The sequence below is a fragment of the Phacochoerus africanus genome, chromosome 2 (assembly GCF_016906955.1).
Source record: "Phacochoerus africanus isolate WHEZ1 chromosome 2, ROS_Pafr_v1, whole genome shotgun sequence".
NCBI lineage: Eukaryota > Metazoa > Chordata > Mammalia > Artiodactyla > Suidae > Phacochoerus > Phacochoerus africanus.
Window position 1 is genome coordinate 148,451,303 of NC_062545.1, and position 24,897 is coordinate 148,476,199.

Consider the following 24,897-nt stretch of genomic DNA (forward strand, 5'->3'; position numbering starts at 1 on the left):
AACAGTACAATGACAGAAATAAGTCATTCTTTAATCACTAATTACTTCAAATATAAATGGATTAAGTTCATAAATCACAAGATAGATTTTGGCAGAATGGATAAAAACAAATTATCCAACCATTTACTATCTACAAAAGACTCACTTTAGATCCAAAGACACAAAGCAGTTGAAAGTGAAAATATGGGAAAAGATATTCCATGCAAAGAGTGAGCAAAAGGGAGCAGGGGTGGCTATACTAGTATCACACAAACTAGATGTTAAATCAAACAGGATCTCAAGAGACATTACGTATTAATTAAGTGTTCAATAAGGCAAAAAGATATGACAATTATAAATAATTATGCTCCTAATGAAAGACAACATATTAAGCAGCAATTAATAGAACTTAAGAAGTACACATGCCTACAGTAGAAGTGGGAGGATTTACTATCTCCTTTGCAATGCTGGCTAGAACAACTGGACAGGAGGAGATAGAAATAATGACACGATAAACCAACTAGACCCACCAGTGCCTTCCAAGCACTGCTAAATTGCTCTCCTGCAGCCCACACCTCCCCACCTCCACAAGCTCCCAAAAGGCTGCCACCTGGTGGAGACTTCCCTCAGTATCAGGCTTGGTCAATATGAAGCTTGCGGAGTTGCTGTGTGTTTAAAACACAGGTGGGGTGCCATTTCTTAAAGAAAAAATTCACTTTAAGAATACAGACTGCTGTTTCTTTTAACTATGCCTTAGTTATATCATCTGTAAATAGGACAGTACATTCAATTCATTCAAACATGTATCTGGAATCTAAACATACACCAAGTATTGTGTTAGAAACTGCAACTGTAAGAATTAAAACAGCCATTCATCTAAGTAGCTAAGCAAGCACAGAAACAGGACAAAGTAGTGCCCCAGGGGGAGAGAGAAAGGTAGCAAATTGCAGTGGTACAAACAAGGAAATATAAGCAAGTCTTCCAATGATGGTACGTAAACTAGGTCTTGAAGTGCAGAAGCTCCATAGATGGCCCTCAATGAAATACTCTGTCTGCTCTATACTGATACCAGCAGATGGCCAATTGCTGCTTCTGCAGACAAATACATACTTTGTCTTGATTCGAAGTCCCTTAGGAGTTACTTCTTTCGATTATAGTTTGTGAAGTAAAATGTTCCATTTTGTTGCATTTAGTAATTTTAGCTTAAAAATGCCTATTGATATCTAATATATAAAAATACTAGAGGAATATATATTTTAAGTGGGGAAAATATAAGGCCTATATTATTCCAATATAAACAGGTACATACATGGGAAATAATTTAGTGGGGAACAGTCAAGAGAATAATATTACTATTTATAGGATGGTAAGGCTATAAAATGTTTTAGTACCTTTAACCATTTTATTTTTATATAGTGTTTTTTTGGCCACGCTCATGGCATATGGAAGTTCTGGGCTCAGGAAGTGAACCCATGCCAAGACAGTGACCCTAGTCACTGCAGTGATAACACCAGATCCTTAACCTGCTGAGAGAACTCCTTATTTTTATATAGTGTTACACTAATAGCAGTAATACATTTACTGCTTTCCAAAATATCTGGAATCAAATCAAGCTCCTGCACAGTGGCTAGGCTAGAATACCATCATTAAAGTCTTTATAATACATAAGATTTTCAAGTCTTTTTTTTTTTGTTTTGTCTTTTTAGGGCCACATTTGTGGCATATGGAGTTTCCCAGGCTAGGGGTTGAATCGGAACTATGACTGCTGGCCTAAGCTACAGCCACAGTCACACCAGATCCGAGCCACATCTGTGACCTATACCACAGCTCATAGCAATGTTGGATCCTTAACCCACTGAGCAAGGCCAGGGATCGAACCTGCGTCCTCATGGATACTAGTCAGATTCCGCTGAGACAAGCTGGGAACTCTTGTTTTTTTGTTTGTTTTTGATGATTTTCATGTCCTTTTGCCTCATGTACTCAAATACCATTTCTTGTTTCTTTCACAGAAAAATGTCAGGCAGGGAACCACCATTTGTACCCTGTGCTTACAACCAAAGTAGCTGTTCAAGATAAAGAGAAAAAAGCTGCCTAACTCAGGAAGAGGTTATCCAGGAAAACTGAGTTTTCCCTTGATTTTAATGGTGTTATAGAACAAAGCATCAACTTTAAAGAAAAAAGAAAGTGGCCTCTATGCATTAATTATTTTGTATTGGGGAGTTCCCGACGTGGTGCAGCAGAAATGAATCCGACTTGGAACTATGAGGTTGCGGGTTCGATCCCTGGCCTCACTCAGTGGGTTAAGGATCCGGTGTTGCTGTGAGCTGTGGTGTAGGTCACAGATGTGGCTCGGATCCCTCATTGCTGTGGCTGTGGTGTAGACTGGCAGCTACAGACCCGATTAGACCCCTAGCCTGAGAACCTCCATATGCCATGGATGCGGCCCTAAAAAGACCAAAAAAAAAAAAAAAAATTTATTTTGTACTGAAATTTATGACTAAATTGAAATGACCAATTTCGGATTCATTTACAAAGATAGTCTTATAATCTAACACTGATAAACACTGTTGGAGAGACAGAAAAAGTGGAATACCCTCACGTCTCTTTCCTGAATATGGTGCACGTGGCATATCCTGTAACTGTGTCTTAATGCAGGAGTTTAAGCCATGACCTAGCAAATTGAGTATATAACTGGGATATATATGCTTCCCATTGCTGATTCACACATTTATCACTGAAAGTACAAAACAAGTAAAATTATTCTTTAATATAAATTCTGAATTATTTTCACTGTATCATAGCTATTCCTATGTTTAGCAATCCCTCCAGACTGTGAGTTACCTAACTATGGCATTGACCTTGATTTTAGGGGCATGGAGCACAGAGCAGACACTCACCTCTGTTCAGTAAGAGAATAAATGGAAGAACAGACAGATACTCTCCCTCTAATTTCTGACACCCCTCACTGTAGAACTCAGCAAGATGGCAGCAGTCTGCTCTTATTCTAAGCCATCCCAGCTCCTAAAAACTCCTTAGGCCACCCTGCCTGCAACAGATCATCATGAATTGACCGTAAAAGTAGAAATGAATACAATTTCATTAGTTTACATCTCTTCCTGCAGCTCCCTTAATATGGAAATTTAAAATTACATGCATATCTTTCAGTATAGTATTTTCCCATTGTGTCAAACTCCAAGAAAAATTTTATTAGGCTTTCTAAACTGTAAATAAAAGGTTCTAAACAATTCAGTTTTATTAGAAATGTAAGTTGGTTCTCCCATTACTGTTCTAGGACTATTTAGCCATATGAATGCTTCTTATCAATTTCTAACACAATCATGTACTGAAAATACACAGGATCTATGCAGTTTCTATAATAACAATGATGGACTTTAAACATTAAACATTTTTCTAATATTGGGAAAATTACTGTAAAAGATAGTTCTTTACCAATCTCATGTAGTACAGAATAAAGATAGAGAAGATGGGAAAGAAATTATTTCCAAATAACTTTCTCTTTGGGTTTTCTTCTCCTTAATGTTACACAGTTTGAAAAGATAAAATTTGCCTTGAGGATAAAGAATGCAAAATGCTACAATTTCAAGCTGTTTTCTCAATAGTGCACCCTATTTAACAAACAATAGAAATCTCCTTTTTAAAGGGAAAGTATTTTGATTGGAAAAGACATGAACAATGATAAGTATGCTATGGTTTGCAAAGGAAATTACAATAGAAAATGCATCATAAAAAGATTAAATGGGAATATGATTTAAGGACCATGAATATTGTTAATATTTCAATTTAAAACTGGCCACAGTTTTAAAACCCCAAACTTCAGAGAGAAAAGCAAGGCCTTGAACAATAAGCAAAATTAATGATATCAATAATAATAATAAAATGAGTCATTTATATAATACAAAATGTCATATAAACAACAATTTAGGTAACCCTGACATTGTTTTAAGGTAAGTGGATACAGATATTAATTACAATGTGCATACCTGTACTAAACTCTGCATGGGCAATAAAATATGTCTATTGCCACAGGACACCTGAATTAATTTGCTCTGATTCTTATTTAACTATACAGGCTAGATCAAAAGAAATGTATAGTTTCTCTTTTATACATTATACCATAAAAAAGGAATACAAGCAGATATCACTTTTTAAAATGTTCAGTTGATATTTTCAGTAATTACACTAAATTCCATTTTCCAGTTACAAAACTAATTATTTAGCATGGTTTTTTCATCTGGAATAACCTATAATTGAAGTTAGATAAAATTAAAAAATGAGTGAAACAAAACCTTGTCAGGAATATCAAATGAAGGCAATGAATTATACTTATCAAGAACTTGCCATAATTCATACAAGGTAAGTATATCTTAAAATAACTAAAAAGCCTTGATGAAATCAGGATCCTGGCACAAACAACTTTCTTCTACACTATCCTGGCTGACTGTGCCATTTTGGGTATTTAATCCCATTTGCAATAAACTGAAGTTTGAAGTATCTTCTTTCTCACACTTGTGCTACATGTAGGAGCTAGAGTCTGGGGGAGTGCATGGGCCCGGGGGGCGGGGGGGAGCTGTGACAAGTAAACAAATTCAGGTGAGGGCAATTATCCTATACACAGCAATATTACAGCTTCTCCTCTAAGCTGAAAATCTTCCCATCTCCTTCTCCCCCCCCTCTCTTTTTTTTTTTTTGCTTTTTAGGGCCACATATGCAGCATATGGAAGTTCCCAGGCTAGGGGTCAAATCAGAGCTACAGCTGCCAGCCACAGCCACAGCCACACCAGATCTGAGGTGCATCTGTGACTTACACCACAGCTCACAGCAATGCTGGATCCTTAGCCCATTGAGTGAGGCCAGGGATCGAACCCAAGTCCTCATGGATACTAGTCGGGTTCTTAAATCTGCTGAGCCACAACAGAAATTCCCAGTTCTCCTTTCTGACAAAGACCTTCAGGATTGAGCCTGGCTTTCCTTCCCAGTCCTCCTTCCCTAACACTTGCATGCAGGGTCACACAGTGTATCACATATACAGCCACACAGTCACACACACAGTCACACACTCCCTAGCTGAACTGTACTTTGTAGTCTTGGTGTTTTCTGCCGTGCTTCACTCACACTTGCACTCACTCTCAGCCACTGTCTAGAAAATATTTGCAACTTTTAGCAAATGATAAGCAAAATAAACCTGTGAAACAGAAAGGAAGAAAGCAAATACAATTCCAAAGTATTAATAGTGGTTATGTTAATAACTCTTAATTTATTGTACTAAGGGTGCCTTTAAGACTTTCTCTCATATGCTAAATTGTCTTTAATAAGAACATTCTTTTTTCATAAATATTTTTGCAAAAGCACAGAGATGTTAGTTTTTCAGAGCTCATTACAAGGTACTGATCACAAGGACAGCATTATTCTCTAAGCTGCCACGAACATCTCATGCATGCACTTTTACTGCGGCACTTGTAGAAATAAGATTGCAGAGTAATGGCATCTCTTCCTCATTTTCACATGCCCATAGTTTGTACATTATCTGGAACACAACATGCCCTTAGTAAATGCTTTCTCAAATGGTGACAGCTGCTCACCAATCCTTTTAAGTGACCAAGAGTGAAACAAAGCTGACTGTATTACCAGAAATCTTTAAAAAATAACTGCAGCAATTAAAAAGAAAAAAATAATCATCTATTAAAATCCCTAAGTATTATAATATCAGTAAAAGCTGTTAAAATAAAGTTACTGAATCTTCCATATCCTATTAAATAATCAGGGCGAGAGGGGACTTCAGGCTATATTAAAATGCCATAATAGTGCAAAGAGTATGGAATGAACTACACACATGCGTATGTAAGGAAATGAATGTGCACATACACAATGACATCCAGTCAACCAGTTAATAAAAATCAATCAATTATGTGGATATCATAATGTACTATGATCCAAAATCAAAACCAAACAAGCTGAATTATTCCATTTTACTGATTCACTGTATCTTAAGGAAGAAGGATCTTATCAAGAATAAATGTGCTTAAAATAAAAAACTTTGGGGAGTTCCTGTCGTGGCTCAGTGGTTAATGAACCTGACTAGAATCCATGAGGACACAGGTTTGATCCCTGGCCTCATTCAGTGGGTTAAGGATCCAGTGTTGCTGTGGCTGTGGTGTAGCCAGCAGCTAGAGCTCCAATTCGACCCCTAGCCTGGGAACTTCCATACACCGTGGGTGTGGCCCTAAAAAATTAAAAAAATTTTTTTGTCTTTTTAAGTAAATAAAAAACTTTGGGACACTGAATGTATCCCAAAGATATTTGATACAGAAAATCTAAGCACTTGTAACATTCTCTAGATCTTCACATTTTAGTTCAGAATTTGTATGAACTGATACTTGATTTAATTACTCTTTCAAAATACAGGTTTGCTATTTTTAACTTAATGAATATATTTACGTTTAATGAAAGACTTAACTTACCCTGGTAAATGTGCCTTCAAAACTATGAATATCCAGTTGTGGCTTCTGAGCATAAACATAAGCACTGATCGAAAAAAGGTCCTGGAATGCAGAATATCTGAATTAATTACATAATAAGTAAACAAAATTAGTTGGAAACTTTTCAATCACCAATTAATATTTTTCGAGTATTATTTATAAAAGGTGATGGTTGACTTTCTTATATTTTGTGTGCCAACTCTATGAATCAGGATGAAAGATAATTCAAAGAAACAATTTTTAAGCTCAGCAGAGGTGTGGAGATTTCTTTTGATTCTCATGGACAACCACTACCTAATGACAGGTATGTGTCTTAAGCAGTTGGAAGGTACTTATACACAGCACCTGGGGCTGCCCCAGAGGACATGAGCCTGCCCCACTTCCCAAGACTTCCTCCCATACACATGCCTCATGAGGCAGTTTTATTACTTAGTGCCTCTGTTCTAGAAATGGACACTGGGCCACTCCCAAGATAAATGGTCAGGGTGAAAGGGGTAGGGGATATTGAAAGCCACTTGAAAAAATCTAAAGACTCAAAGTTCCTCTTGACCAATTCCTGACCATGATGTGTCTTCCTGGTTGTTACATAAAAATATTTTCTTGAAAAAAATGCTTTGTGTTGTGTCAAACCCTTTCGGTTGACAGGTCTGGGGAGGAGGGAGTGACTAAAAAGCCAGAGTTAGGAATGTTGCCTGGTACATGAAAATGCTGTGACAGCAGAAGCAATGGCCCGACCCTGGGGAGGAGCAGAGGAAGTGGGGCAAGGTCACCTGCGCTCCTCAGAACCGCCTGCATAGTGCCCTCCTGCCCCGAGAGCTTCTGCCAAAGGCTGGCATCTGAAACCCCAGGGCTGCTCAGCACACCTGATAGCTTGAGTTCCTCATCATAGAGAGTGGGCGCTGTCTCATCTCCCAAAGGGCTGTGGCACCCAGAGTGCAGGCGAGATCGTAGGACAACAGTGCTGCCTTTCCTCTTGCTGCAAATATGCCTTGGCCAAGCGAGTGGGCAGTGCAGAAATCTAACCCAGCAGGCCAGAGAAAGCCCTGTTTGAGAGACTGGCCCTTGGCTGGGGCCTGGGAATGTGGATCTCAGGAGAGTTCCCACTGTTCCTGGGTAAGAGAGGGCACCTACACTGCTTAGCCAAGCAACATGGCCTATGTCCAATGCCTGCTTTGCATCTGGGTCTGGGATTTTAGTATGTGCCAGGCAGAGGGTACCTCTAGGTCCAGCCCCTAGTAAAGGCCCTGTGAGTCTCCGGGAGAAACCTTCCATACGTGTTTCCACTTATTGCCGGAGGTGTTCAGTGTATCCTGTGAGTGCACTGGGAGGGAAGTCTGGAAGCTTCTGCCTGAGACATCACACCATATGCCTGTTCTTTCTGCTGACTGTGCCTTGTGTGCTCTCACCATAATAAATCGTGGCTACAACTGGGCCTACATGCTGAGTCCTGGGAGTCCTCCAAGAGAATCATCAAAACTGGGGGTGGTGTTGAGGGTCCTCCAAACACAGAGTTTGCCATCTTTATGAGTTTATGTTTTGTGGCTGCTGACACTTAGAAAGTCACAGGTCTCTAGACATTAAAGGTCAGAGAGAGAGTGACTGCAGCAGCAGCAGCAGCATGAGAGAGGAGAGTGCCTCAGGGGGGCCCAGTCCTGTGCACTCGCATTCCAAGCCATATGCTCTTGTGCATGGGGCACAGAGTGCAGGTAGTCCAGCTCGGCCAGAAAAGGAAAGCCGGGGTTGGGGGGTTTGACTTCTGTCAAGGTAAGTACTAGGTAAAACAAAACCAATCCAAAAGACTCCATACTCTTTGGAAGAACAGTCTCTACAATGTACCAGTGATGTTGAAGCTACCACCTAAGTGTCCAGACATATGAAGAATAGAGAACACAAGTTCCATGTTCAAGTGGAATCCAAACAATGAGATGACCAGTCATCAGAATTAAGACATGAGAATTTCAAAGCAGTTATTGAAACATCTCAAATTTTTAATGGAAAACATTCTCCTAAAGAATAAACAAATAGGAAATCACAGCATAGAAGAAGAAAACATATTTACAAAAAAAAAAAAAAAAAGACCCACCAGAAATTCTGGAATTGAAAGAAATACATCCGAAATAAATTCATTAGATAGGCTTAAGAGCAGATTGGAGATGACAGAACAGAGTCAGTGAACTTCAAGACAGGTCAAGAGATGCTGAATCTGAAGAACACAGAGGAAAAGGTCTTGAAAAGGAGCCTGGCTTCAGAGCCTGAGAGCAGAAAGGATCTAACATGTTCACAGCTGGGTTCCTGGGAGCAGTGCTCAGAGTGGGTGGGGAAAAGCTATTTGAAGAAACAATGACTGAAAATATGCCAAATTGGATGACAGCCATAAATGTGCAGATTCAGGAAACCCCTAGACAGATTAGTAAAATTTAAAACTATCAAAGTCACTACCAAAAAAAAAAAAGATAAAGAAAAATCTCTAAAATTCCTAGAGAAAAATGAAAAACTTTCAAAATAAGACTAATTTCTCATCACATATAATGAAAGCAGAACATACAGGAAAAACTTTCAAAATAAGACTAATTTCTCATCACATATAATGAAAGCAGAACACAGTGGAACAAAATATTTAAAATGCTTTGGGGGGAAAAAACTTGTCAACCCAGAATTCAATATTCAGCAAAAAATATTCCTCACAAAAATAGGTGAAACAAAGATATTTTTGAATAAATGAAAATGAGAATTCACTGCTAGTAGACAAAACTACTAGAAATACTAACAAGTTCTCTAGGCTGAAGTGAAATGATATTCAGGAGAAACTCAGATCTTTAGGAAGGAATGGTGAAGAACAAAAAATGGTTACTATCAAAAGAAAAACAAAAATCCATATTTTCATTTTATTCTTTACAGATAAACTTCAGAACAGTTTATGATATATTAGATATACTTCATATAAAAAGTATGTAAATGCATACAAAAATATATGCATACAAAAAATGCACAATGTGCTTTAGCATCAAGGATGAATGGGGTAAATGGATCTATTCAATTACAAGGTTCTTAATTTAATTTAATGTGAAATGATACAACTTTAATTTTTCACAATACACTTTCAGTTAAATGCATTGTTGCAATCTCTGGCAACCACTAGAAAAATGCAGCAGGACAGCCAAAAAGCCCACAGACAAAGTAAAACAGGTTTCTAAATATATTCAATCTAAAACTGAACAAGGAACAAGTGAGACAGCAGAGTTGGCTAGAGGCCTGAGGCCCAAGAGAACAAGGCCAGCAGAAGGGCATGAGGAAAAGGAAGGGCAGGGAGCGGCCGGCCCATCAAGTTCTTGAAGGCAGGGTTAGTGAGGTGTGGAAGACTTACCCTCAGACAGGAGGGGAGAAGGAACCAGTCTTGGCTGTAACAGTTACCAGGTAAAGGGGTGGGTGCCAAGAGGGACAACACTGTTTCTTTACTGGTGGGAAATGTAGGGAATTTCCATTGGATATAATCATTTTGCTCTGTAAGGCAAGACATCTGATGAGAGAAAGGTGGGGGGATCAGAAATTAAAGGAGAGTGGAAAAGTGTGAAACCTGGCCATGGATGAAAGGAACTACCGCTGACCACACACACACACACACACGATTATAGGTTGGCAGCAACAGGTGTTTTGCTATACTACGGTGATGGTCTCATTGGCGTATTAAAGAGTTCAGTTTAACAGTGCAATTTATTGTATGCCAATTTTACCTCAATACATTTAAAAACCACACAGAGGAAAGGATTACAGGTAGTGCTGGGGACCAAGCTAGATCCACTAACCACCACTCTGTTCCCTCCTTCGTTCTGAGACACTCAGAACGAGTCACATCAGATCCTGTTTACTTGTTTATCTCAGCAATCACGTGTCTTTCTAAGAGGTCTTACTTTCCTCTCTGCCTTTTTCCTTAGCTTCTGTCTGGACTATAACGTGCTCTCAGGTTTCTTACAATGTACTAGAGACCCATATTCAGTCTCGGTGTTCCTGCAACTCCTTATTCACGGAGGCTCAGTTTCTGGTCAATACAGTTCTTCCCTTTGCTGTCGCTTCCATGCAGGCTCCTGCTGCCTCTCCACTCCCTGTCAGGAGGGCCCCTCCTGGTCACAGGCCCTGTCAGCAGGAGCTCTGACTGATGGGCTGGATGCCAAGCTCCATTCCCTCCCAGAAAATATTTTTCAATAGAAACAGGCCACAATCTAAAAATGATGTCCCTTCTTTTCTTCCTAGAAGACATATTTACTATTTTGCAGTTCACATTTCATTTATTTCCTACTTTAATCAAGGTGAGGGACATAAATTTTCAAGTTGCTTCTAGCTCCTCAAAGAACAAGTAGGAAATAACTGATTCTAATAAAAATGGTAATCACAACCACAATTCTGTATGGAGCCCCTTGCTCTGAGGGCAGGGAAACCCTCCAAGAGAACCAACCGAAAAGTCTTAGTGCAAGCCACCCAGTAGGACGTGAAGGAAGAAATGAAAGAAACTTGACGGAAAACAAACGCAGGCAGTGGGACAGAGACTACTCTGCATGTTTCTTTCCATCTCCTAGAGGCAAACCTTCCAATCCCAAGCTGGGCACAGCCAGGTCTCTGCACACAGCTCCTTCTGAGGGGCTGTGGGCCCCAGCTCCACGCTCTCCCCTCTTGCTGTCCCAGCTGCAGGGAGCAGACCCTGGGGCACAGCTGAAGGTCACTTAGGGAGAAAGAGCTGCACACCCCCCTCCCCAGCCTTGGACCACCCACCTCTGGGCTGTTACGTGAGGAAGAAGAAACCTCTCTTGGTTTGGGTGTATCAGTACAGGAAACAGACCACTCTAGACCTTAGAGCAGAATATAATAAACACGTGGGATGCACTACTTCCAAAATCATAGGCAGGGATAGAGCCTCATGACTGAACCCCCAAAGCTACGCTCAGAATGATCCTCCACAGAACGTGCCACTGTAACCACCGAGTTCAAAACACACCAGTTCACCACAGTGGGTCTGCTATTGCGGCTTATTATATGTTAGCTAATAAAAATGCCTCTTCAAGTTAATTAAGTCAAGCTAGTTCACACAAGAAGAAATACACTGTATAATAATTTTAGACATATGGAAAGACAGCCAAGATGTTTAATAAGCAGCCAACCAACTCCTGAGATAAGGCAAGTTTGAGGATCACCGATCATTGAAGTACTACACCATCACAGCAATTTTAAAAAAATGAAGTTCTTATATAACGGACTACCTTTTGATACATGGAAATAAAGAACTGCCTGGCAACAATCTCCATATTTCGACATGCACATGAACATTTAGAGAATGCATTTCATCTAGTATATTAGACATCAAATGACTGAATAATGGCACAATAATGAGAATGTCATTCGAAGCGTTTCATGATAATTTAAAAATCATTCTGAAGTTTTCAATAATGTAGGAAAGCCTCTGCTATTAGGTCAAGGGCAACATTTGTTCGCATTACTTAAAGGTCATTAAAATACATCCTTAATCATAACATGTGGTTCATTACAAATAAAATTGCCTTTCGTTCAATAAAACTAATTAAATGTAAATGGTATTGTTTACTGCTATATGGATCTTTTGAAATAAATCAGCAAGTCATGATTTATTGAAAATTGTTGTGACCTCATTGTTGTTAATAAATTTGCCTGATCACAAAAGCCAGAAACGCATTTCCCAAATGTCTCTGGTGCCTGAAACGCATTCCTTCCAGTCACCTCTGCAGCAGTAAGAAACCAAACCTGCCACTATGGGACCTGCAGCACAGCTCCCAGCAAGTGGCTGCCTAGGGTGTTAATGCTGTCATTACATTAGCTACTCTGGAACACAACGCAATTCTTGGCGGCGTCCTCAGTTCTTTAAAAAGAGCTCTAGGGTCTGCAGGTTTACTCATTCTTTATGTCACCATGGACACAATGCTCCACTGAGGATGAGACAAACGGCGAATGACACCAAATAGTCCCTAAATCCACTACCTTAGAGAGACAGAAAAGTCAAAATGAGTGATAGTGATGGGCAGTGTAAATGGAAAACCAAATTGCCTTGCCTATATCCATAATGAAATTAGAGCTTTCTTTTCTATGAAAAAGTCTATATATAATATGCCAAATTATATGAAGGTACAAATTTAAACTGATGGATGAATCACAAATTCAGGTAAACTTCCTTTTCCCAAAAGTACATAGCTTTTTGGCTTTATGATATCAAAACTGAAAATACCTTCATTTTCCAGTTATTTCACCCAGATGCTTAACGTACTCTCCATCAAAGTGTATCAGCTATAAACTTTTAAAATTTGCATTGTATGAACTGTACAATCTAACTTTCTAAGTATTCTGCAATTTATACATATCTGTCATGAATAAAAATGAGAAAAACATCCTTATAATATTGAATATAATAAAATGTACTTCCTGTGATCATGGCAAAGGGACCATTCAAAGATATTAGATAATATCACAGTAGGATTTTAAATATTTTCTTAAAATATAAGTTATAAGCAATAAATTCTGCATATTTAAAGTGTACAACTTTCTGCATTTTACTACAAGTACACACCTATGATACCACCATGATCAAGATGTGGACCTTGCTACCTGCCTTCTGCAGGCCCCTGCTCCACATGTAGTCTCTCTCACTGTGGACCCACGCTCCACATATCACATACTTGTTTTTTGGTTTTTCTTTCAGAAAAATTCTTCCTAATACAGTGTCTTAACACTGAATTTCTTTTCTAACACTCAACAAGTGAAGCCCATTACGAATGGTCACTTTGTGCCACTGTTTCCAGGTGTCCCTGCCAGCAGGGGAACTCCTGGGAGTAGAGCCCCCAGACAGGCCTGAGGGCAGACAGAAACCCTTCCAGTCACTTGGGCTTCCTGATCTCTTCTCCCACTTCAATCCTGGAAAGATTACTTGAAGATGTCTGCTAGAGTAAAAAAAAAAAAGGGCATACAGGTGGAAAAAGCAGCAGCAAAAACCCAGCAATGGGCTCCAGCTACATTAGAGTCAAGAGGCTTCACAACTGTCTCAGGATTAAAAATAAACCATCTGAACAAGTAGTTGAGACCTGAAAGCTGGGGGTCTTCAGTAACAAAGCACCACACAGCTTATCTTATGTGAAAAAAAGAAGGAAAGCAAGTAGAAAACACAGGGAATCTGAGTGAGGCCAGAAAGAGCAGAGGAGACGGTGTAGAGAAAACTCAGGCCCAGCTGCGGGCTGTCATCAAAGAGCCTACTTGACCTCACTCGTAAAACTATCTTTCAACCACACAGATTTAGCAACATGACTGAACTTCCTTCTTCATGGTCTGTGTGCAGGGAATATTTTAATAATTACAAGACAATAAATGCTAATGACCAGCCTCTGCCTTTTAGACTACCCGCTGACAAACATCACAGTGGTTGAATGATCAATGAACATGGTGGGGAACAGCCTTCTGGGCACAGCGCAAAACCCACAAGCAAAAAGGAAAACGGATAAATACTTAAAATAAAATTTAAAACATTTATATGGCAAAAGATATTTTAAAGCAAAAAGCCAGGAAGCATACTGGGAGAAGTGATTTGCAACATGTACTCTGCAAAGGTTTGGCGAATCCTGGACAACTCACACAGTGATGTCAAGAGTTTAAAACAGGAACCACCAAGAGCAATTTAAAATCTGTGCTAAAATAGTGAGCTATTCAGCAAACACACTGCTGTGACTGGCCAGCAGGTTGTTTTTAAGTTTGATTTCCTACTCACAGCTTGACTCAAAACAAATGCTAGATGGATTGGCGATTTCCTGTGTAAACCTGGAATTATTTTAAAAGTAATCATTGAAATATAATCATGGAGTGGAAATAGTGTTTGCATAAAACCAAAGGCAGTACAGTACCTATTTTTCAAATATTTTTACTGAAATATATTTGACATAACACACTGTGTAAATTTAAGGTATATAAGTTAACAATATATTTATGTACTGTAATGTGATTGTCACTGTAGTGATTATTAGCACCTCTATCACAGTATATAAGTAACCTTTTTTTTGGTCTTTTTGTCTTTTAGGGCCACACCTGCGGCATACGGAGGTTCCCAGGCTAGGGATCCAATCGGAACTGTAGCCACCAGCCTACACCAGAGCCACAGCAGCATGGGATCAGAGCCGCATCTGCAACCTACACGACAGCTCACGGCAACGCCATATCCTTAACCCACTGAGGGAGGCCAGGGATCAAACCCGTGACCTTATGGATGCTGGTCGGGTTCACTAACTGCTGAGCCACGACAGGGACTTCATATAAGTAATCATTTTAAAGACTATTTTAAAATTACTAGTAGGTCACATTATATAAGCATGCATAACTTTTATGCAGATGAAAGAGACTATAACCAAAGATATTTAGAAGAGATTAAAACAAAGTAAAAAGATGAAAAATGATTAGCAACTGTATATAAAGACCTCTTTTAAAAAATACAACAGGAAAATCGGCAGACAACATCAACAGAAACTTATAAAAATATGAGAAATATAGTTTCTTAAATAAGATATCTCCAACTTCACAAAAAAATTAAATGAAAATTTCAACAGGGTGTCATTTTCACAGTCATCAGAGAAGACTGACAGGTCAATTGACTAATTAATACATAGGAGATGTATGAGTCACTGTAGTCTATTTTGTCAAAAGAATCAAAATCCCTGAAATATGCCTATCTTTTGATCTCTAATCCTATTCATAAAACATCAAAAGTACTGACTGACATGTTCACTGATACAAGGCTGGTTACATCAGTTATAGTTAAAAAGCACCTATAGAGGTGGACAGTTTCTAACATAACCAAACATACTGCTGAATAAATATCTTAACAGGAAAAAGTATACACAGCTTTATCCAACTGTGCCTGTGTGTGGCAAGGGGAAGGGCACCCTCAGGAAGAATCTGTGCCATGTGTGAATGGCAGCCAATGCCAAGCAGTGATTTTTTCATCTTCCTTATGATTTATATACTATTTTCAATGCATACACTACTATTATAATCAGGAAAAATTCAACTCCATCTCATTTTTGAAAGAATGGGTCCTAAGAGAGGGGGCTGGTTAGCCTGAAATGCAAAGAAAGCTATGAGGTAAGAGAGAGGACAGTGGCATGAAGCACACTCTGGGCAGTGGTAACATGGCCCAGGGGGCACCTCATCCTCCTGGCAGGTGTGTCCCTAAAATAAGCCACTCCTCCAATAATAAAGACCCACTGGTGTGGTATTTTTAAAATCTTATGCTTGCGGGACCATCTTTTAATTATAATTTGAAATGTCATGAGGCTTAGTCCGAAAGACATTTAGATTTCTCACTAAGAATTAATCAAGGACTTCTACAAGCTATATTTTTATAACTGGTATGAAACTTGCCCCACTAAAGACACTGTAAAACGAGCAAAATATATGAGACAGCTGTTTTCAGACACAGGACCCAGTGCTTCTGGCAGAATGGCAGGCCTATGACCCTCAGGAGAAGGTATCACAGGTGCGAGCCCCACGGGAGGCCTCTTCCTGCATAAAAGGGAGGTTCTGTACCAGGGGGCTGGGGAAAGCCGAGTGGAAGGCTACAGTCTTTGTAAATTTAGGAACAACAGAGTCCAAGGAAGTATGGCAGCTGGATTGTGCCAACAATGGAAGGGAATAGAGAGGAAAGGAGTGGCAGTGATCTGCAGTGTTCCTTGAGTCTGTTTCCATCCACTAACACCCACCCTGGGTGGGGTAAAGCGACATCCCAGAGATAAGAGAGACAATGGAATTAACAGACAAAGAATAAATACTATAAACTGCAGAAAGATTTAAATGAAACTATGAACACATTAGGAGAGAAAAATATTTAAACAATAACAAAATTGAGGGAATACATGGAACCTAATTCCAGAGATTAAAAATATAAAAAAATTTGGGGATAAAAAATTGTTAAGTTGGTCTTAACAGAAGACTAGATCCTGAACAAGATAAAACTAGCAAATTTAAAGAGAGAGCAACAGACACAATCAAAACTGAGTCACAGAAATAAAACAAGACAGAGAAGAGAGCAGGAGAAGCTGGATACCTGTGGGAACGTCAAGTTTAACATGTGTCGTTCTTGTCCTAGAGAGTGAGTGGGGCCTGGGCAGGAAGGAGGATAGAGAAGAATAAGCCACAAACCCACAGATACAAGAAGAGAACAAACCTAAGCAAGACAAACTAAAAGCCATCACCAAAGTCTTTCAAATGCCCAGGGCAGAACCACAGGGAAACGATAAGGACAAGCACAAAGAACAGTTCAGGAAAGCAGTGGTATGCATAGAAAAATATTTTCAAAAACACAGGTGAAATAGACATCCTTCAAACAAAACTGTAACAATTAACCTAGCAGACTTCTCCTACAATATGTGTTCAAAGAAGCTCTTTGAGTCGAAGGAAAACAACATCCACACAGGAAAGAGGAGCCCAGGAACTGGTAAAGGTAGGGAAAAACGGAAAAGATAGTTTTCACTTTTTAATATCATTTTAATATACTTGACTACCTTAAACAAACAAAAAGTAATGCGTGGTTTATAGGAGTAAAATGGATGAGACAATAACACAAAAAGGATGAGGAGGAGGATGTGGAAGACTACGGTGCAAGATTCTTCAGTTGTACATGAAATGGTATAACACCAGACAAAAGCAACTCTTGTTAGCAACCAGCAGATTGTGGAAAAGATATATAAAACACATGAAGGAATGAATTTCAACCTAAGGACTACCTAAAGTATAAGCAATCAAAAATACCTAAAGAATCAAAATACTGCCAAATCTTATACATGTCAACATATTTAGTTTCCAAACAGTCCACTAAGTACAAGAATGAGGGAGGCTCCTGCTATTCACAGTGATTAACTATAAACTATGTGCAATACAGGCAGCTACTGCTACCCAGATCCAACCAAACTAAGGAAAGTGACCAAACCTAGAGTATTCACTTCTCTTCCCTTAACCAACAACTGCTTGGGTCCAAGGTCATTCTTTAGACAATCTGTCTTCACCTTTCCAATGAATATCAGCAAACCATGTAAGATAAAGCTTCTCTCATTCACATAAATAGCACATATAACACAAAATAAATAAATACCAAATGGCCACAACTGTGGTTTTGCTAAAAAAAAAAAAAAAAAAAAAATTTAATTAAAAAAAAAAAAAGCTGTCTAGCAGCTTAGGAAACTCTCAGCACTAGTGAGAAATCACTGACAACTCTAAATCCATAAGTATGGTTTCCTCTAGTCCACCTCTTGCCTACTTCCCAGGTCACACAGGCCAAGCAAGACATGCAAGGGTGTCTGTCTCCTTCTCTCGCTGCTGAGATGCAGCAACTCTTCACTTCCCCCCCACTCAGAGAAGTCTCCCCTTCAAAGGGGAAAGCCCATCTGGGTTCTGCCAAAGCAGTGTCTCAAGGACTCCTGGAGTCAGTCACTCTTCTAACCCCCACCAAGAGTCCTCAACTTCAAAGATTACTCAAATGAGAGGGTTTTAAAAGAAAAACAAAAAGGGAAGGGAAAGAAAAGAAAGAAAACCTAAGAGTCAAGCCAACAGGAACACTCAAAACTACACTTCAAACTGGTCATGTCTAAGACACCAGAGAAATTACATGGGCATAATTTTCAATGAATTTAGTAATGAAAAAATTATTTTCAAAAATTATCAAACCATTAATTAAGTTAATTGGTATAAACAGAACTGACCTTACTATAGAGAAAAAGATCACTATAAATGAGGGAGTAATGGCAGTGCTCACCCCCAGGGCTGGCAGTCTCTGCGTGCAGCTCACCGCCACTTTGAGCTTCCAGTCGGTTTCACCATCTAGTTGATCAGTTCGAATAAAACATGAACCTTGAAATAAGAGAAAAGTTCCTGAGTTGTAGGTACTTAAAACCATTATTTAAGGCACAGTGGGGTACAGAAATGATATATCTAGAGGGTACCATGAAAAAAATCCTCACAAGTCTTTATTTATTTGACTTACAAAATGTGTTTGCTGAAAAGACATAGGTCATTAACTGTTTAATAACTTATCTCCTATTTGGCCTTCTTGACTAAAGGTATTTTATTTTATATATATGTGTATAGATAGATAGATAGATAGATAGATAGATAGATAGATAGTCTGCAAAACCTCTCTAGGATATAAATTGCGAAATGAAAAACACCAGCTGCATGACACTGGGAACAAAGTAACACCACCTCCTGAAGAACAAGGTGGGGATGGTGTGCATGTGTGTGTGTCTGTGTGAGTGTGTGTACATAGGGACACTACCACAGACGGAGGAAGGGAACAGGGAATGGGACTGGAATGGAAGCAACACCCTTCTGAGGACATCCTAGTTTACACTATTCACTTTGAAATTATTTAAATAATTCAATTAAAATCATTAAAAAGCCAAATTATATCAAACCTTAACAAAGTGATCACTAAAAAATAAAAGGAAGCATATAAAACAATGTAGCAAATTAGTAGTTAAATCACAAAATGAATTCAAGTGACTTCTGAGGTTTTTCAAAAATTTAATTATAAAATGAAATAGTTTTAGAAAGCCACACAAGCACATGTCCACCTGGTACCAACTGTGGGACCTCTAAGGAGACGCTGTGCGAGCCCCACCCATCACAGTCCCCTGCCCTGCTTGTAAAGTAGCAGTACTGCCACTTGCACTTCCCAGTTCTGCTTCAGTTTACCACCAAAATGTGCATCCTTAGCACCACTGCTGGGCCTTGCCCACTCTGGGGAAGTCTTTAAAGTCACTTGTGATCATAGGCCCTCCCTACCCCTTCCAATTTGTCTGCTGGAGGGCCTGGTTCTGCATGTCACTGACTGAATACTCACGGTCCAAGCCAACCAGCTCCCCTTCCCTCTGTGGGTCATATAAGTTGGATCCTGCACCCAGGTCCCAGATCAGACTTCACCGACCCTCCCACTGCTGCCCTGCTTCCATCCAGAAACATAAGGTCCTGCTCTGCTCTGATGCCCACAGCCAGCCCTTCATGCTCAGTGCTCACTAGAGAGATCCATTACTGCACCAGAGGTTGTGGAAAGCAGTAGTCTAACCTCCCTTTTCACATTTTACCTAGAAAAAAAAAATGTAAAGTGAGAGGCTTCTGCTCTTTGGATCTAGCTGGCTCACCTGGTAGAAAAGTTCCTGTAAGAAAGCACTGATTCCTGCTGTTATTTAACTACATTTCAAGGCAATGAATAGGTACCCTACCATCCTCAGAAGGAGACTGTCAATTAGGTATGTCTGGCTGTGGGTGTGTGTGGGTGTGTGGGTGTGTGTGTGTGTGTGTGTGCGCGTGCGCGCGCGCGCACTGAATGAGCTGCAGTATTTGAGGAGTTTCACTCCAATCCTATTACTGTTATGTTAGAGAATCAAGCTGTCCTACCACTGGGAGACAATCAGCTCTCCAAATTTACCAAATTATTAGATTAAAATGTCCAGTGTTCAAAAAAAAAAATCACAAGGCATGCAAATAAACAGGATAGTATGGCCAATTTATGGGGAAAATTAATCAACAGGGACAGTCCTCAAAAAAGACTGGATGGTAGTTCTACTAGACAAAGACTTTAAAGCAACTATCTAAAACCATGCTCAAACAACTAAAGAAAGATGTGGAGAAAGTCAAGAAAACACTGAACAAGATGGAAATATAAATAAAGAGAGAGAAAACCTAAAAACAAATGAAAAAGAAAATCAAGTGCAATGAAAATTCACTAGAGGGAGGCAGATTTGAGCAGAGAGAACAAAGAATTAGCAAACCTGAATACAGGACAATGGAAATGATCCAGTCTGAGGAACAGAAGGAAAAAAGTGAACAAAGACTAAGAGTCCTATGGAACACCACCACATGGACTGACATATGCACCATGGCAGTCCCAGAAGAATAAGACAGAGAAAGAACCGTGAGAGCATCTGAAGAAATAATGGCTGAAAACTTCCCAGATTTGGTGAAAGACACAAATATATACTTCCAACAACCCTAACAAAATCCAAGTAAAACACACCTCATTTTGTAGCACTTTGAAAATATTACATTTTTTACAACTTTGTAAGTTTGTGCCAACTCTGCACTGAGTAACTCTATCAGTGCCATTCTTCCCACAGCATTTGCTGTATTCATGTCTCTGTCATATTTTGATAATTCTTGCAATATTTTAAACTTTTTGCTATTTTTATATTTGTTATAATGATTTGTGATCAGTGTTCTTAGATTTTACTACTGTATTTCTGTTCTTTATCTTTTAAGATCTGTATTTTTTTTTTAGACATAATGCTATTGCACACAATAGACTACAGTATGGTGTAAATATAACTTTTACACATACCAGGAAACCAAAAAATCTGGGTAACTCACTTTATTGATATTCACTATATTGCTATGGTCTGGAACCAAACCTGCAGTATCTCTGAGGTATGCCTGTAATATGAACTCAAATAGACCCACACCAAGACACATTATAAGCAAACTTCCAAAAGACAAAATCTTCAAAACAGCAAGAGAGAAGAAAATTATTACATAGAAGGGATCATCAATAAGATATCTAGCAGATTTCTCATCAGAAAGAGAAGTCATTTATATGGAAGCCAGAAGGCAGTATGCCAATAAACTCGGAGTGCTAAAAGAAAATAAATGGTCAACCAAACATCATATCTAGCAAAACTGCTCTTCAATGTGAGAGAAAATCCAGACATCCTCAAATAAACAAAAGCTGAGGAAGCTGGTGACAACTAGACCTGCCCTGCAAGAAATACTCAAGGGAGGCCTTCAGGTGAAATGAATGAACAGTAACTTGAAGATGTGTGGAAAAATAAAGATCTCAATTAAGGTTATTAATGCATGGACAATTATAAAAGCTAGTAACTTTCTTGTAGCAATGGTTTGTAATTGTACTTTTTGTTTTCTATGTGATTTAAGAGATCAATAACTTTAAAGAAAAAAATTATTAGTTTAAAAGCTAGAATTACTGTAACTTTGGTTTGTAACTCCTAATTTTATTTTCTACATAATTTAAGAGGCTAATACAGTTTAAATAGCTATTAGTTTATGCTTTGGGGCACACAGTATATGACATAATTTTTTTGACATCAACAACTGAAAGGATGGGAATAGAACTGTAAAGGAGTAGGGTTTGTATATATTATTGAAGTAAAGCTGCTATAAATTTAAATCATGTTTTATTTTAGGATATTAAATGTAATCCCTATGGTAACCACACACACACAAAAATAGCTATATAGAATATACTCAACAGGAATTGAAAAAGGAATTTATATATTTCACTATGAAATGTCAACCAAAAAAAGACAGTAATTAGGAAGTGATGGACAAAAAAATCTATAAGGTATACGGAAAATAAACTGCACAATGAAACAAATTACTCCTTATTGGTAATTACTTTAAATGTAAATGGGGTAAACAACCCTATCAAAGACAGAGATTGGCAGAATGGATAAAAACCATATGCTGTCTACAATAGACTCACTTAATATCCAAAGTCACAAAGAGGTTGAAAGTGAAAGGATGGAAAAAGATCTTCAATGCAAAACAGTATGGCAATTTCTTAAAAAGTTTTTACAAGAAATACCATATGACCTAGCAATTCCACTTCTGGGTGCATGCCCAAAAGAACTGAAAGCAGAGTCTCAAAGAGACATTTGTAAACTCATGTTCATAGTAGCATTATTTACCATAAATAAAATATGGAAGCAATGCAAGTGTCCATTGACAGATGAATGGATAAAAAAAAATGTGGTACATACATATAATAAAATATTATTCAGTCTTAAAAAGGACAGAAATTTTGCAATATACAACATGGTTCAATCTTGAGGACATTATACTCAGTGAAGTAAGCCAGTCACAAAAAGACAAATACTGTATCAGTCCACTTACATGAAGTTCTTAAGAGTAGTCAAATTCATAGACAGAAAGTAGAATACCAGGGGCTGGAGGTTATGTGTATTTCATGTTATGTGTATTTTAACACCATTCACTAACGTTGAAAAAAATGACTATAATGCTACAGTAATCAAGACAAAGATGGTTGTAGTGAAAAAGTAGACATAGATGAAGGGCACAGAATGTAGAAAACACATACATAGAACTCCATAAATAGTCAACTGATCTGTGACAGAGTAGCAAAGGCAATACTATCTAGCAAAGTTAGTCTTTTCAACAAATGATGCTAGAACAACCAGACATCCACATGAAAAAAAAAAAAGAAAGAAAGAAAGAAAGAAATCCAGTCACAGACCTAATGCCCTTTATAAAAATTAACTGACAATGGTCATAGACCTAGATGTAAAATGCAAAACTATAACACTCCTGGAAGATAACTTAGGAGAAAACCTAGATGACCCTGGGTATGGTGGTGCCTTAAAAAATAAAAAAAATAAAAATAAAAAAAAGATAAATTGGACTTCACTAAAACTAAAAACTTCTCTTCTCCAAAACACACTAGCAAGAGAATTAGAAAACAATTGAGAGAAAATATTTGCAGAAGACACACCTGGTAAAGGACTGTTATCCTAAATATATAAAGAGCTCTTAAAACACAACAATAAGAAAACAACCCAATTTTAAAAATGGGCCAAACTTGAACAAAGAAGATAAAGAGTGACAAATAAGCATATGAAAAGATTCGCCCCATCATAGGTCATCAGGGAAATGCAACATAAAACAAGATACCACTACACACTTATCAAAATGGCCTAACTCCAGAACACTGACAACAGCAAATGCTGGTCAGGATGTGGAGCAACAGGAACTCTCATTCGTTGCTGGTGGGGATGCAAGACTGTACAGCCACTTTGGAAGACAGATGGGTGATTTCTTACAAAGCTAAACATAATCTACCCTTACAATCCATTAATCATACTCCTTGGCATTTACCCAAAAGAGCTGGGAACTTATGTCCACACAAAATCCTGTGTGTAGATTTTATACCAGCTTTATAACTGCCAAAACCTGTAAGCAACCCAAGATATCTTTGAGTAAGTGAATGGATCATCTGTGGTACATCCACACAATGGAGAATTATTCAGCAAAAAACCAAAATGAGCTATCAAGTCATGAAAAGATAAGGAGGGACTTTAAATATTTATTACTAAGTGAAAGAAACCAAACTGAAAGGCTGAATACAATGTGATTCCAAATACATAACATTCTGAAAAAGATAAAACGGTGGAGACAATAAAAAGACCAGTGGTTGCCAGGGATGGAGTTGTGAGTAAACGGCAGAGCAGAGAAAATCTGTAGGACACTGAAAACACTCTATATATTATATATAATGATGGCTGTCCAAACCCACAGAATATACTACTCCAAGAGTGAATTTTAATGTAAATTACAGCCTTTGGGTGAAGATGTGTGAATATAAATCCATCAACTGTAACAAAGGTACCACTCTGGTAGGGGATGTTGATAATGGGGGAGATATGCCTTTGTGAGACAGGGAGTACACCAGAGATCTTTGTACCTCCTCGTTTTTTTGTGAACCTAAAGTTGCTCTTAAAAATAAAGTATAAAATAAAAAATTTTAAGAAACATATTCAGATTAATATAGAAAATAATCTTTGCAGGAAAGAAACACTGTAAATAACTGAAATTGCACTACAGAAACCCACATTTAAATCTGCATTTGAACACCTGCAAAGAGGGAGACTATTTTTAGTTGTACTTTTCTCAAACTTGTATTTCTGAGCTCCCCGACCCCTGTCTGTCAGTGTTTGCTTCTATCCATCACATCATGTAGAATTATACTATTGATCAGCGTCGCTCAGTACCAATGCAGCTCTGGTGAACGGCTGACTGCATACACAGTCATTTAATAGCACTCGTGCTAGGACAACTACTGGCTGGCTGCATTTCCTGTCCACTTCAGCAGCTAATTTCATCAATAAGTTACCTGGCATAAGTTATCTCTTTCCCTTTTATCCAGAGGAAGAGATTGCCTTATGCCAGGTCAGCTTTCAATAGTGATCACTACAGCAGAACAGAAACATTAAATAAAAGGTTTTTACACTATTTTGAATAGTTCTTTTTTATTATTGAAAACATAACTTTAAGTGTACTATATGAAATGGGTTTTAACTTTATGTATATAAGATGACTCAGTAACATTACTGTTAGAGGAAACAAGAGGTCAACAGCCTTACAAAGTTCATAGCTGTTTATAGGCTGCCATCACTGGTGAAAAGAGAACCTAAGATGCCAAGTTGTGGCCATTTCTGAGTTGTTCAGGATTCAGAAAACATCTTCCTACAGAAGTGATACTGGACAAGTTTTATTTATATCTAATAAGATCTGTTAAACATCCCTTATCCATAAAGCAGCTGAAATAATACGGTTATTTAACTCTTAAATG

General features: G+C 38.4%; 1 protein-coding gene across 4 annotated transcripts in view; it reads right to left on the bottom strand.

The window, feature by feature from the left end:
• ATP9B (ATPase phospholipid transporting 9B (putative)) overlaps positions 1 to 24,897 on the bottom strand; it is a 196,314-nt gene that overhangs the window by 112,305 nt on the left and 59,112 nt on the right. For all 4 annotated transcript variants that reach the window (XM_047766914.1, XM_047766915.1, XM_047766916.1 and 1 more), the window contains 2 exons: positions 18,277 to 18,371; positions 6,459 to 6,539 (listed from right to left, as the gene is read on the bottom strand). In XM_047766914.1, the coding sequence (XP_047622870.1) occupies positions 6,459 to 6,539; positions 18,277 to 18,371 (176 nt within the window). The remainder of the gene's footprint in view (positions 1 to 6,458; positions 6,540 to 18,276; positions 18,372 to 24,897) is intronic.